At 42.5% G+C, this 12,352-nt stretch overlaps 2 protein-coding genes across 3 annotated transcripts in view; one reads left to right on the top strand and one right to left on the bottom strand.

The window, feature by feature from the left end:
* Positions 1 to 554: 554 nt before the first annotated feature.
* On the bottom strand, positions 555 to 10,613 carry SSNA1 (SS nuclear autoantigen 1). Of its 2 annotated transcripts, none has more exons than XM_056539819.1 (3): positions 10,463 to 10,613; positions 7,811 to 8,010; positions 555 to 778 (listed from the first exon to the last, which is right to left on the bottom strand). In XM_056539819.1, exons 1-3 carry the CDS (start codon positions 10,518 to 10,520, stop codon positions 680 to 682), a joined length of 357 nt encoding a protein of 118 aa, XP_056395794.1. In that variant the 5' UTR covers positions 10,521 to 10,613; the 3' UTR covers positions 555 to 679. The 2 variants fall into 2 exon arrangements, with proteins under 2 accessions (XP_056395794.1, XP_056395795.1); XM_056539820.1 differs by lacking the exon at positions 10,463 to 10,613 and adding an exon at positions 10,294 to 10,450 and having other exon boundaries at positions 556 to 778.
* The window catches only part of ANAPC2 (anaphase promoting complex subunit 2), an 18,103-nt gene continuing 16,286 nt past the window's right edge, over positions 10,536 to 12,352 (top strand). The window contains 3 exon segments of the mRNA XM_056539815.1: positions 10,536 to 10,715; positions 11,656 to 12,216; positions 12,218 to 12,279. Of these exon segments, the coding sequence (XP_056395790.1) occupies positions 10,536 to 10,715; positions 11,656 to 12,216; positions 12,218 to 12,279 (803 nt within the window).

Below are 12,352 nucleotides of genomic sequence, written 5' to 3'. Positions count from 1 at the left end.
TCTGGTTTGCAAAGAGAGAGCATGTGGAGTCTGATCACTGCACCTGGTCATCTAATTAGGCCGCTGGAGGTCACTCAGGTGAACTGATTAGACTCCTAAGTGGGTTGGGGTCAGTTCCCCATAACCTCAGAGACCAAACCTTATAAGGCATCAAAACCTCTGCCTGCCGGGAGATTCATGCCAGCCTGACATCACCAAGCACAATGTCAAGCAACAGATGGAGGGTAGTAAAGCCGCCACCACTGGACTCTGTAGGAGACGTGGGGGGGGGGGGGGGGGGTCATAGTCCAGGTATACGGTCAGGGGTGAACAGTGTGGGGTCAGTGGAGAGAATGAGGGTCATAGTCCAGGAGTAGGTCAGTGTTAGGGGTCATAGGGTTAGACAGTTAATATAGGACACATCATGCAGGTGTAGGGTCTATGTGATGATAGGGGTCATAGTCCAGATATAGGGTGAAAGTCCGGGTGAAGGGTCACTCAATAGGTGCCGGGGTTAAACAAGGGTCACCCCTGGACTTTACTGGCAGGATCATTGTGAATTCATAGAAAGCAGATAACTCCTCCCAAACACCTCCACAGGCTCCACCCACTTTATTATATATTAATATAAAAACACTATAATACACAGACTGTATCATCTCATGGACCAGTCCCATAAACATTCTGCCCTGTCTCCTGATCACGTGCTGGGGGCGCTGCCTCGCACTTCAGTGGCTTTTCCAAGATTTCCGGCCTCCCTCTTCAGGACATTCAGTAATGTCTGCGAACTCTCCAGGATCTGCAAAACAAAGAGACGCTAAAGACCTAGATCATCATAAAGGGCAGTATTATAGTAGTAATATTCTTGTATATAGGAGGCAGTATTATAGTAGTTATATTCTTGTATATAGGAGGCAGTATTATAGTAGTTCTATTCTTGTATATAGGAGGCAGTATTATAGTAGTTATATTCTTGTATATAGGAGGCAGTATTATAGTCGTTCTATTCTTGTATATAGGAGCAGTATTATAGTCGTTCTATTCTTGTATATAGGAGCAGTATTATAGTCGTTCTATTCTTGTATATAGGAGCAGTATTATAGTCGTTCTATTCTTGTATATAGGAGCAGTATTATAGTCGTTCTATTCTTGTATATAGGAGCAGTATTATAGTCGTTCTATTCTTGTATATAGGAGGCAGTATTATAGTCGTTCTATTCTTGTATATAGGAGGCAGTATTATAGTCGTTCTATTCTTGTATATAGGAGGCAGTATTATAGTCGTTCTATTCTTGTATATAGGAGGCAGTATTATAGTAGTTCTATTCTTGTATATAGGAGGCAGTATTATAGTAGTTCTATTCTTGTATATAGGAGGCAGTATTATAGTAGTTCTATTCTTGTATATAGGAGGCAGTATTATAGTAGTTCTATTCTTGTATATAGGAGGCAGTATTATAGTAGTTCTATTCTTGTATATAGGAGGCAGTATTATAGTAGTTCTATTCTTGTATATAGGAGCAGTATTATAGTAGTTCTATTCTTGTATATAGGAGCAGTATTATAGTAGTTCTATTCTTGTATATAGGAGCAGTATTATAGTAGTTCTATTCTTGTATATAGGAGCAGTATTATAGTAGTTCTATTCTTGTATATAGGAGCAGTATTATAGTAGTTCTATTCTTGTATATAGGAGCAGTATTATAGTAGTTCTATTCTTGTATATAGGAGCAGTATTATAGTAGTTCTATTCTTGTATATAGGAGCAGTATTATAGTAGTTCTATTCTTGTATATAGGAGCAGTATTATAGTAGTTCTATTCTTGTATATAGGAGCAGTATTATAGTAGTTATATTCTTGTATATAGGAGCAGTATTATAGTAGTTATATTCTTGTATATAGGAGCAGTATTATAGTAGTTATATTCTTGTATATAGGAGCAGTATTATAGTAGTTATATTCTTGTATATAGGAGCAGTATTATAGTAGTTATATTCTTGTATATAGGAGGTAGTATTATAGTAGTTATAATCTTGTATATAGGAGCAGTATTATAGTAGTTATATTCTTGTATATAGGAGCAGTATTATAGTAGTCATATTCTTGTATATAGGAGCAGTATTATAGTAGTTCTATTCTTGTATATAGGAGCAGTATTATAGCAGTTATATTCTTGTATATAGGAGGCAGTATTATAGCAGTTATATTCTTGTATATAGGAGGCAGTATTATAGTAGTTATATTCTTGTATATAGGAGCAGTATTATAGTAGTTCTATTCTTGTATATAGGAGCAGTATTATAGTAGTTATATTCTTGTATATAGTGAGTAGTTGTCACGTCTCGCGCACCGGTCGGGCACTCCGGCTGGGAGCACTCTCTCCTGTACCCCTCTGTCCCTGGCCGTGCTGCGGTTCACATCATGGGACGGGCCCGCATGTGAACCCCGGACTGCTGCTCACCTTCCTCTGCCTCCTCCGGTCATGCCCCTTGGTCCTTTGTGAGCCCCGCTCTGTTCTCCTCCTGCCCGTTCCTGCTGGCGCGAGCTTCCTTGCCTCTTAGGGCGCACGCGCCGGCTGTTCTAAATTTAAAGGCCCAGTGCACCAATAATTGGTGCTTTGCAGAAAGTCCCTATTTAGTTCTGGCGCTTCCTGCGGCTTGCTGCCGGATCTTTGTGCCCTAGTTGCCAAGAGAAAGCGCATTGTGTCTAATCTCTTGCTACGTATACTGACCTTGCTCCTGTGGCGCCTGCCTTCTGACCTCCTGCTACGTGACCTGACCTTGCTGCATTGCAGCCTGTCCTGACTACGTCTGTGTCTCATCCTACCTGTGCCATGTTATACCTCGGCTGTTATACCTGAGTTGTATCAGAGGTAGCGACCTGGGTGCCGCCTGCCGCAGCAAGTCCATTCCGCTTTGCGGCGGGCTCTGGTGAAAACCAGCGGCACCTTAGACTCCGCTCTCTGGTATGGCCCAAGCAATCTTCCTCAACAGGTCAGTGGAACCACCTACCACAGCAGTTACCGTAAGATCCAGCTGTGGATCCCACAAGGTTCTTCTGCCCAGTGTCTCTGATCTCTCGGCTATTGTCGCACAGCAGTCCGTGCAGATTGAGCGGCAAGCACAGCAGTTGTCTCAGCTTACCGCTCTGATGCAGCAGTTTCTCACCTCACAACCAGCTCTTGCATAACCTTCAGAGTCATCAGCTCCAGTGGCATCTGGTGGCTCTAAGATTCGCTTATCTTTTCTCTCCAAGTATGACGGAGATCCCAAGTTGTGTAGAGGTTTTGTCACTCAGTGCTCTATGCATCTGGAACTCTTGGCTGACCAGTTCCCTACGGAACGCGCTAAAGTAGCGTTCGTCATCAGCCTTCTGTCTGGCAAAGTTCTGGCCTGGGCAACTCCTATTTGACATCGTAATGATCTGTTGTCTGCTAATCTCCAGTCCTTCCTTGCAGAATTCCGCAATGTCTTTGAAGAACCGGCGCGGGCTGCCTCTGTTGAATCTCTGTCAAGGAAACTCTTCTGTAGGGGATTACGCGGTACAATTCTGCATCCTGGCATCCAAACTGGCCTGGAATGATAAGGCCTTGTGCACTACCTTTGAAAAAGGACTTTCTAGTAGATTCAAGGATGCCCTTGCAGCACGAGACCTTCCGACTTCCTTGAGTGACCTAATCAACTTGGCCATTCGAATAGATGTCTGATTTTCTGAGAGACAGGAAGAACTATGCCACAAAAGAGAATCTGTCCGAACACGTCGGTTCCCTCGCCTGGCTCCTGTGTTCCAGCGTCCGTTTCATTCTTCTCCTTTGCCACCAGTGGAGGAGCCTATGCAGGTGAATCGGACCAGATTGTCCTCACAGGAGAGGTCTCCTGAGAAGAATTTGTGTCTCTACTAAGCCAGTTCGGAGCATTTCCTTAAGGATTATACAATACATCCGCAGCGTTTGGTAAACGCTTGCACCTAGGGCACGTAGGAGAGGCGTCCCTGGGTGTGAAAAGTACCTTTCCACGTTTGACCATGCCTGTTTAAGTCTATAACTCCATGAAGACTTAATTCTCTGATTCAGCCTTCTTGGATTCTGGTTCCGCAGAAAATTTCATTGATGCTTCCTTGGTCCAAAAGCATCATCTCCCTGTGTCTCGGCTAGTCAAGCCTCTATATATTTTCTTCTGCCAATGGAGAACCTGAATGGTGTGGTCCTGTTCCACACCGAACCTCTCATCATACAGGTGGGAGTGTTACATAAGGAGAAGATAGAGTTCTTTGTACTTCCTCATTGTACCTGTGAACTTCTTCTAGGACTTCCTTGGCTTCAGAGTCCCTCTCCCCAACTTGACTGGAACACTGGAGAGGTTTCTCGTTGGGGAACTTTCTGTCATGGACACTGTGTGGAGTCCACCCGGCCTAAGACGGCCCTATCTTCTCCTATTAAGTCGGGCCTACCTCTCCCTTACCGAAATTATTCTGATGTGTTCTGCGAGAAGCAGGCAGAGACTCTTCCACCACATCATCCCTATGATTGTCCCATTGATCTTCAACCTGGCACTACTCCTCCTCAGGGAAGAGTTTACCCACTGTCCATACCTGAGACGCAAGCTATGGCTAAATATAGCCAAGAAAACCTACAAAATGGGTTTCATCCGGAAGTCCACCTCTCCAGCCGAGGCTAGATTCTTCTTTGTAGGAAAAAAGGATGCTTCTCTGCATCCCTGTATTGACTAAACAGGGTTTAAACAAGATTACAATCAAAAATCGCTATCCTTTTTGCCTTCGATTTCTGAACTTTTAGATAGTTTACGGGGAGCCAGAATCTTCTGTAAGTTTGATCTGAGGGGAGCATACAATCTTACTCGAATTCATGAAGGCGATGAATGGAAGACAGCCTTTAACATCCGAGACAGCCATTTTGGTCTCTGCAACGCTCCCGCTGTGTTCCAAGAATTTGTTAATGACATATTCTGAGATCTGTTGTACACCTGTGTAGTTGTCTACCTGGATGATATTCTGATTTTTTTCTCCCAATTTGGAGGCTCATCGTCTCCATGTCCATCTGGTCTTTCAGCGTCTCCGAGAGAATCATCTATATGCCAAGCTTGAGAAATGCCTCTTTGAGAAAACAAGTCTTCCATTTCTTGGATACATCATCTCCCACCAAGGTCTACAGATGGATCCTGCCAAGCTTTCTCCGGTTTTGGACTGGCCACGTCCTTCCGGTGTACAGGCTATTCAACGATTTTTGGGGTTTGCCAATTACTACTGTCAATTCATTCCACACTTTTCTTCCTTGGTTGCCCCAATTGTAGCCCTCACCAAAAAGAACGGCAACCCCAAGAACTGGTCTCCTGAGGCTGAAGAGGCCTTCTCGGTTAAAATCTGCCTTCGCTTCTGCACCTGTCCTCATAAGACCTGACCCTGAAAAGCCATTTTCTTTGGAGGTAGATGCATCTTCTGTAGGAGCTGGCACAGTTTTAACTCAGAAAACTCCCAAAGGCAGGAATATGACCTGTGTATTTATCCCCAGACCTTTTCACCTGCGGAGAGGAATTACTCTATTGGTGATCGGGAACTCCTCGCTATAAAACTTGCCTTAGAAGAATGGCGCCATCTTTTGGAGGGTTATAGTAGTTATATTCTTGTATATAGAAGCAGTATTATAGTAGTTATATTCTTGTATATAGGAGCAGTATTATAGGAGTTATATTCTTGTATATAGGAGGCAGTATTATAGTAGTTATATTCTTGTATATAGGAGGCAGTATTATAGTAGTTATATTGTTGTATATAGGAGGCAGTATTATAGTAGTTATATTGTTGTATATAGGAGGCAGTATTATAGTAGTTATATTGTTGTATATAGGAGGCAGTATTATAATAGTTCTATTCTTGTATATAGGAGCAGTATTATAGTAGTTGTATTCTTGTATATAGGAGCAGTATTATAGTAGTTATATTCTTGTATATAGGAGCAGTATTATAGTAGTTATATTCTTGTATATAGGAGACAGTATTATAGTAGTTATATTCTTGTATATAGGGGCAGTATTATAGTAGTTATATTCTTGTATATAGGAGACAGTATTATAGTAGTTATATTCTTGTATATAGGAGACAGTATTATAGTAGTTATATTCTTGTATATAGGAGACAGTATTATAGTAGTTATATTCTTGTATATAGGAGGCAGTATTATAGTAGTTATATTCTTGTATATAGGAGGCAGTATTATAGTAGTTATATTCTTGTATATAGGAGGCAGTATTATAGTAGTTATATTCTTGTATATAGGAGGCAGTATTATAGTAGTTATATTCTTGCATATAGGAGGCAGTATTATAGTAGTTATATTCTTGTATATAGGAGGCAGTATTATAGTAGTTATATTCTTGTATATAGGAGGCAGTATTATAGTAGTTATATTCTTGTATATAGGAGGCAGTATTATAGTAGTTATATTCTTGTATATAGGAGCAGTATTATAGTAGTTATATTCTTGTATATAGGAGCAGTATTATAGTAGTTATATTCTTGTATATAGGAGACAGTATTATAGTAGTTATATTCTTGTATATAGGAGGCAGTATTATAGTAGTTATATTCTTGTATATAGGAGCAGTATTATAGTAGTTATATTCTTGTATATAGGAGCAGTATTATAGGAGTTATATTCTTGTATATAGGAGGCAGTATTATAGTAGTTATATTGTTGTATATAGGAGGCAGTATTATAGTAGTTATATTGTTGTATATAGGAGGCAGTATTATAGTAGTTATATTGTTGTATATAGGAGGCAGTATTATAGTAGTTATATTGTTGTATATAGGAGGCAGTATTATAATAGTTATATTCTTGTATATAGGAGCAGTATTATAGTAGTTGTATTCTTGTATAGAGGAGCAGTATTATAGTAGTTATATTCTTGTATATAGAAGCAGTATTATAGTAGTTATATTCTTGTATATAGGAGCAGTATTATAGTAGTTATATTCTTGTATATAGGAGCAGTATTATAGTAGTTATATTCTTGTATATAGGAGACAGTATTATAGTAGTTATATTCTTGTATATAGGGGCAGTATTATAGTAGTTATATTCTTGTATATAGGAGACAGTATTATAGTAGTTATATTCTTGTATATAGGAGACAGTATTATAGTAGTTATATTCTTGTATATAGGAGGCAGTATTATAGTAGTTATATTCTTGTATATAGGAGGCAGTATTATAGTAGTTATATTCTTGTATATAGGAGGCAGTATTATAGTAGTTATATTCTTGTATATAGGAGGCAGTATTATAGTAGTTATATTCTTGTATATAGGAGGCAGTATTATAGTAGTTATATTCTTGTATATAGGAGGCAGTATTATAGTAGTTATATTCTTGTATATAGGAGCAGTATTATAGTAGTTATATTCTTGTATATAGGAGCAGTATTATAGTAGTTATATTCTTGTATATAGGAGGCAGTATTATAGTAGTTATATTCTTGTATATAGGAGGCAGTATTATAGTAGTTATATTCTTGTATATAGGAGCAGTATTATAGTAGTTATATTCTTGTATATAGGAGCAGTATTATAGTAGTTATATTCTTGTATATAGGAGCAGTATTATAGTAGTTATATTCTTGTATATAGGGGGCAGTATTATAGTAGTTATATTCTTGTATATAGGAGCAGTATTATAGTAGTTATATTCTTGTATCTAGGAGGCAGTATTATAGTAGTTATATTCTTGTATATAGGAGCAGTATTATAGTAGTTATATTCTTGTATATAGGTACTGGGTATACTATATCGTAATACCCAGTGTCGGTCTCTTACCTTCATGTACGCAGCCTGTGTTTCCGCAATTGTTTTATCAAACTCGTTCCTTGACGCCATTTTCCTGGCGAGGCTCTCGTTGACCCTGGACAGTTTTTCGGTGAGGATCCGGACATCGTTCTGCAGTTTGTTCTTCTCCTCCTCCTCCTGTTGGATCTGACGATTCAGTTCTTCTCTTTTGCTGCAAAGATCTTCAATACCTGAAAGCAAGAAAACGATAAGGGCGCATTCACATCACGATTTTACCATCCTACTTCTCACGATTTTTAACTCTGAAATCGTACAAATCTGCACGCCAAGTCGTATCCATTGACTTCCATTCATTAATGATAGACAACAAATGCATCAGTTTTGATCCGCATCCGATTTTGCACGATTTAAGAGCGGAGGTAAAATTGTGGTTGACCACGATTTTTCGTCCAGATTCAAAATCAGATCGAAATCGTGTCCGATTTTTTTTTTTATTATTGGTGTCTATGTAAATCACATGGAATCGTGTGACTGTGCGATTCTATCAGATCAATAGCACACGATTTTTACGCATGCGCAGTAGACTTCAAAACACATACACTTCAAATATATAAAACTTTATTGCCATTGGCATACATATTAATTTTAAAACAGGATCAGATTTTTATTGATACGATTTTTAGGTACGATTTTAAATCGGATATCAAAGATATTTTTACATATGATTGTATACGATTATTTTCAATCCGATTTTGTCCGATTTTACAGTCCGATAATCGGATGGTAAAATCATGATGTGAACCTAGCCTAACAATGAGAGGATTTCTCCATATACAACCAACAGAAAACCAAGAGGTCATAGTGCAAATGAGAGCAGCGGGAGAGGATGGGGGTCGTAGTTCACTCATCAGATTAACACAGGGACACTCAGGGTCGGTAAACATGATGGGAGTCAAAGTACATAATAGGGTTAGTGGTGAGTATAGGGGATAATGGAGGGGATGTAGGTCACAATTCAGGGGTCTGCCATAATGTTTACCTTGGTGGAAGGGTCAGCATTTAGGATGTGGGTTACAGTTTCACAATCAGACATCACAACCCCTGAGGAAGCTACTAAAGATCATGATAAGGGTTATAGTCCAGGTGTAGGGTCAGGGGATGATGGGAGTCATGGTCCAGGAGTGGCATCAAAATATGGGCAAGGGTCATAGTCCAGGTATACGGTGAGGGGTGAACCCTGCGGGTGTAGGGTCAGTGAAGAGAATGGGAGTCATAGTCCAGGAGTAGGTCAGCGTTACGGGGTCTTAGGGTCAGACAGTAAATATGGGACATATCATGCAGGTGTAGGGTCTATGGTGATGATAGGGGTCATAGTCCAAAGGTAGGATCTATAGCAGTACTGTCCAAACTGTGGACCTCCAGATGTTGCAAAACTACAACTCCCAGCATGCCCGGACAGTCAACGGCATGCTGGAAGATGTAGTTTTGCAATATCTGGACGTGCACAATTTGGAGACCACTGGTCTATGGCGATGATGGGGGTCATAGTCCAGGTGTAGGGTCTATGGGGATGATGGGGGTCATAGTCCAGATGTAGGGTCTAAGGTGATGATGGGGGTCATAGTCCAGGTGTAGGGTCTAAGGTGATGATGGGGGTCATAGTCCAGGTGTAGGGTCTAAGGGGATGATGGGGGTCATAGTCCAGGTGTAGGGTCTATGGTGATGATGGGGGTCATAGTCCAGGTGTAGGGTCTATGGGGATGATGGGGGGTCATAGTCCAGGTGTAGGGTCTATGGGGATGATGGGGGTCATAGTCCAGGTGTAGGGTCTATGGGGATGATGGGGGTCATAGTCCAGGTGTAGGGTCTATGGGGATGATGGGGGTCATAGTCCAGGTGTAGGGTCTATGGGGATGATGGGGGTCATAGTCCAGGTGTAGGGTCTATGGTGATGATGGGGGTCATAGTCCAGGTGTAGGGTCCAGGTAATGGGGTCATAGTTCAGGTGTAGGGTCTAGTTGATGGGGTCATAGTTCAGGTGTAGGGTCTAGTTGATGGGGTCATAGTTCAGGTGTAGGGTCTAGGTGATGGGGTCATAGTTCAGGTGTAGGGTCTAGGTGATGGGGTCATAGTTCAGGTGTAGGGTCTAGGGTGATGCGGTCATAGTTCAGGTGTAGGATCTAGGTGATGGGGTCATAGTTCAGGTGTAGGGTCTAGGTGATGGGGTCATAGTTCAGGTGTAGGGTCTAGGTGATGGGGTCATAGTTCAGGTGTAGGGTCTAGGTGATGGGGTCATAGTTCAGGTGTAGGGTCTAGGTGATGGGATCATAGTTCAGGTGTAGGGTCTAGGTGATGGGGTCATAGTTCAGGTGTAGGGTCTAGGTGATGGGGTCATAGTTCAGGTGTAGGGTCTAGGGTGATGATGAGGTCATAGTCCAGGTGAAGGATCACTCAACAGGTGCAGAGATACACAAGGGGTCCTCCACAGACATGATGGGGGTTATACTCCTCACATTTCACCAGCTCGTTGTTGTAGGTCTGCAGCGCCGCTCCCTGTTGGCTCATGGTGGCTCCTCTGCTTCTAGCAACGGCTCAGCCGCTCCGTCCCGCCCGCCACTAAACTATGGAGCCTAGCTCCGCCCCTTCGCCCGTCAGCAGCCTATAGGAGGCGAAGAGACGCACCTCGTGACCCCACACTATAGGCCGGAAGATGTTCGGGGACGTCACGCGGGGCAGACATGCGTTCCTTGCTGCCATGGAGATGGCGGGCAGCCCTTCTGTGCTACGTCATCACCCGCGGCCGAGCGCGAGTCATCCGTGTGAGACGGCCGGGAGACAGCGGAACGGGAACATGACACAGGCCGGCCTGGAGGAGCTGTCCGCCGCCTGGAACACACTGAGCATCGGCCTGGTGCCCGCCTCCGCCCTCGGTCTGGTCAGTGAGACTATGATCACCCATAGCAGAAGCAATGCTGAGACTTGTAGTTCTACTGATAATAATACTCCAGAGCAGCACTCACTATTTTGCTGGAGGCGTCACTGTGTACATACACTACATTACTTATCCTGTATTATACTCCAGAGCTGTACTCACTATTCTGCTGGTGGGGTCACTGTGTACATACATTACATTACTTATCCTGTACTGATCCTGAGTTATATCCTGTATTATACTCCAGAGCTGCACTCACTATTCTGCTGGTGGGGTCACTGTGTACATACATTACATTACTTATCCTGTACTGATCCTGAGTTATATCCTGTATTATACTCCAGAGCTGTACTCACTATTCTGCTGGTGAGGTCACTGTGTACATACATTACATTACTTATCCTGTACTGATCCTGAGTTATATCCTGTATTATACTCCAGAGCTGTACTCACTATTCTGCTGGTGAGGTCACTGTGTAGATACATTACATTACTTATCCTGTACTGATCCTGAGTTATATCCTGTATTATACTCCAGAGCTGTACTCACTATTCTGCTGGTGAGGTCACTGTGTACATACATTACATTACTTATCCTGTACTGATCCTGAGTTATATCCTGTATTATACTCCAGAGCGGTACTCACTATTCTGCTGGTGGGGTCACTGTGTACATACATTACATTACTTATCCTGTACTGATCCTGAGTTATATCCTGTATTATACCCCCAGAGCTGTACTCACTATTCTGCTGGTGAGGTCACTGTGTATATACATTACATTACTTATCCTGTACTGATCCTGAGTTATATCCTGTATTATACTCCAGAGCTGCACTCTCTATTCTGCTGGTAGTGATGTTATACGGACTGGTAGACATGACTTTGTATAATCGGTGATGTATTAATGACTTTGGATATAACACGTTGTCTTCTCGTTCAGGCCGCCCCCCGGTCGGGTCTCGCGGAGTCTTACAGGGAAGGAGACTTGAAGGCGGCTCTGGAGGTTCTGCTGGACTATGATCTGCAGTTGGTTCTGGAGGAATGGTTCACCGAGGTGCTGCAGATGGATTTACAGAGGAACATTGCACCGGAATTCTGGAACGGGATAAACCAGCAGGAGAATGCGGTGGAGGAGCAGCCGTGCACCGTCCTCTTACTGGACACCTTCCGCCTCCTCATCTCTCGCCTTGACCCCTATTTAAATAGCCTGGACATCCTGGGGAAGTGGGCGGACATGGCTCTGCTGCCCGGATCCAACTCCCAGACGTTACGAGATAAAGTATTCACCATGATCAAGGCCATCCTCTTCTTCACCACCTCCAAGACCTTCCAGAACATGATCCTGCAGTTCTACAGTCGCACCTTTAAGATCTATATGAGGCAGAAGAGGTCGACCGAAAGTACAAGCGACTGTGACAGCAACATGGACGAGAATGATGTGGGGCGGATATCTGAGGACCGAGGGGACGAGGAGGGGGAGGAGTGTGCCGGATGTGACAGCCCCCAAAGATCAGTGCTGGTGCCAGACCGTTATGGAGCAATTTCATGAGCTCAACCGTATATTGTAAGTAATGGCCAATCAGATTTCAGTCGGGCTGATCGGGACCATCGCGGTAAAATCGCGATGTCCCGATCAA

Source organism: Hyla sarda, chromosome 9, assembly GCF_029499605.1.
Source record: "Hyla sarda isolate aHylSar1 chromosome 9, aHylSar1.hap1, whole genome shotgun sequence".
NCBI lineage: Eukaryota > Metazoa > Chordata > Amphibia > Anura > Hylidae > Hyla > Hyla sarda.
This window is presented reverse-complemented; position numbering and strand designations above follow the sequence as displayed.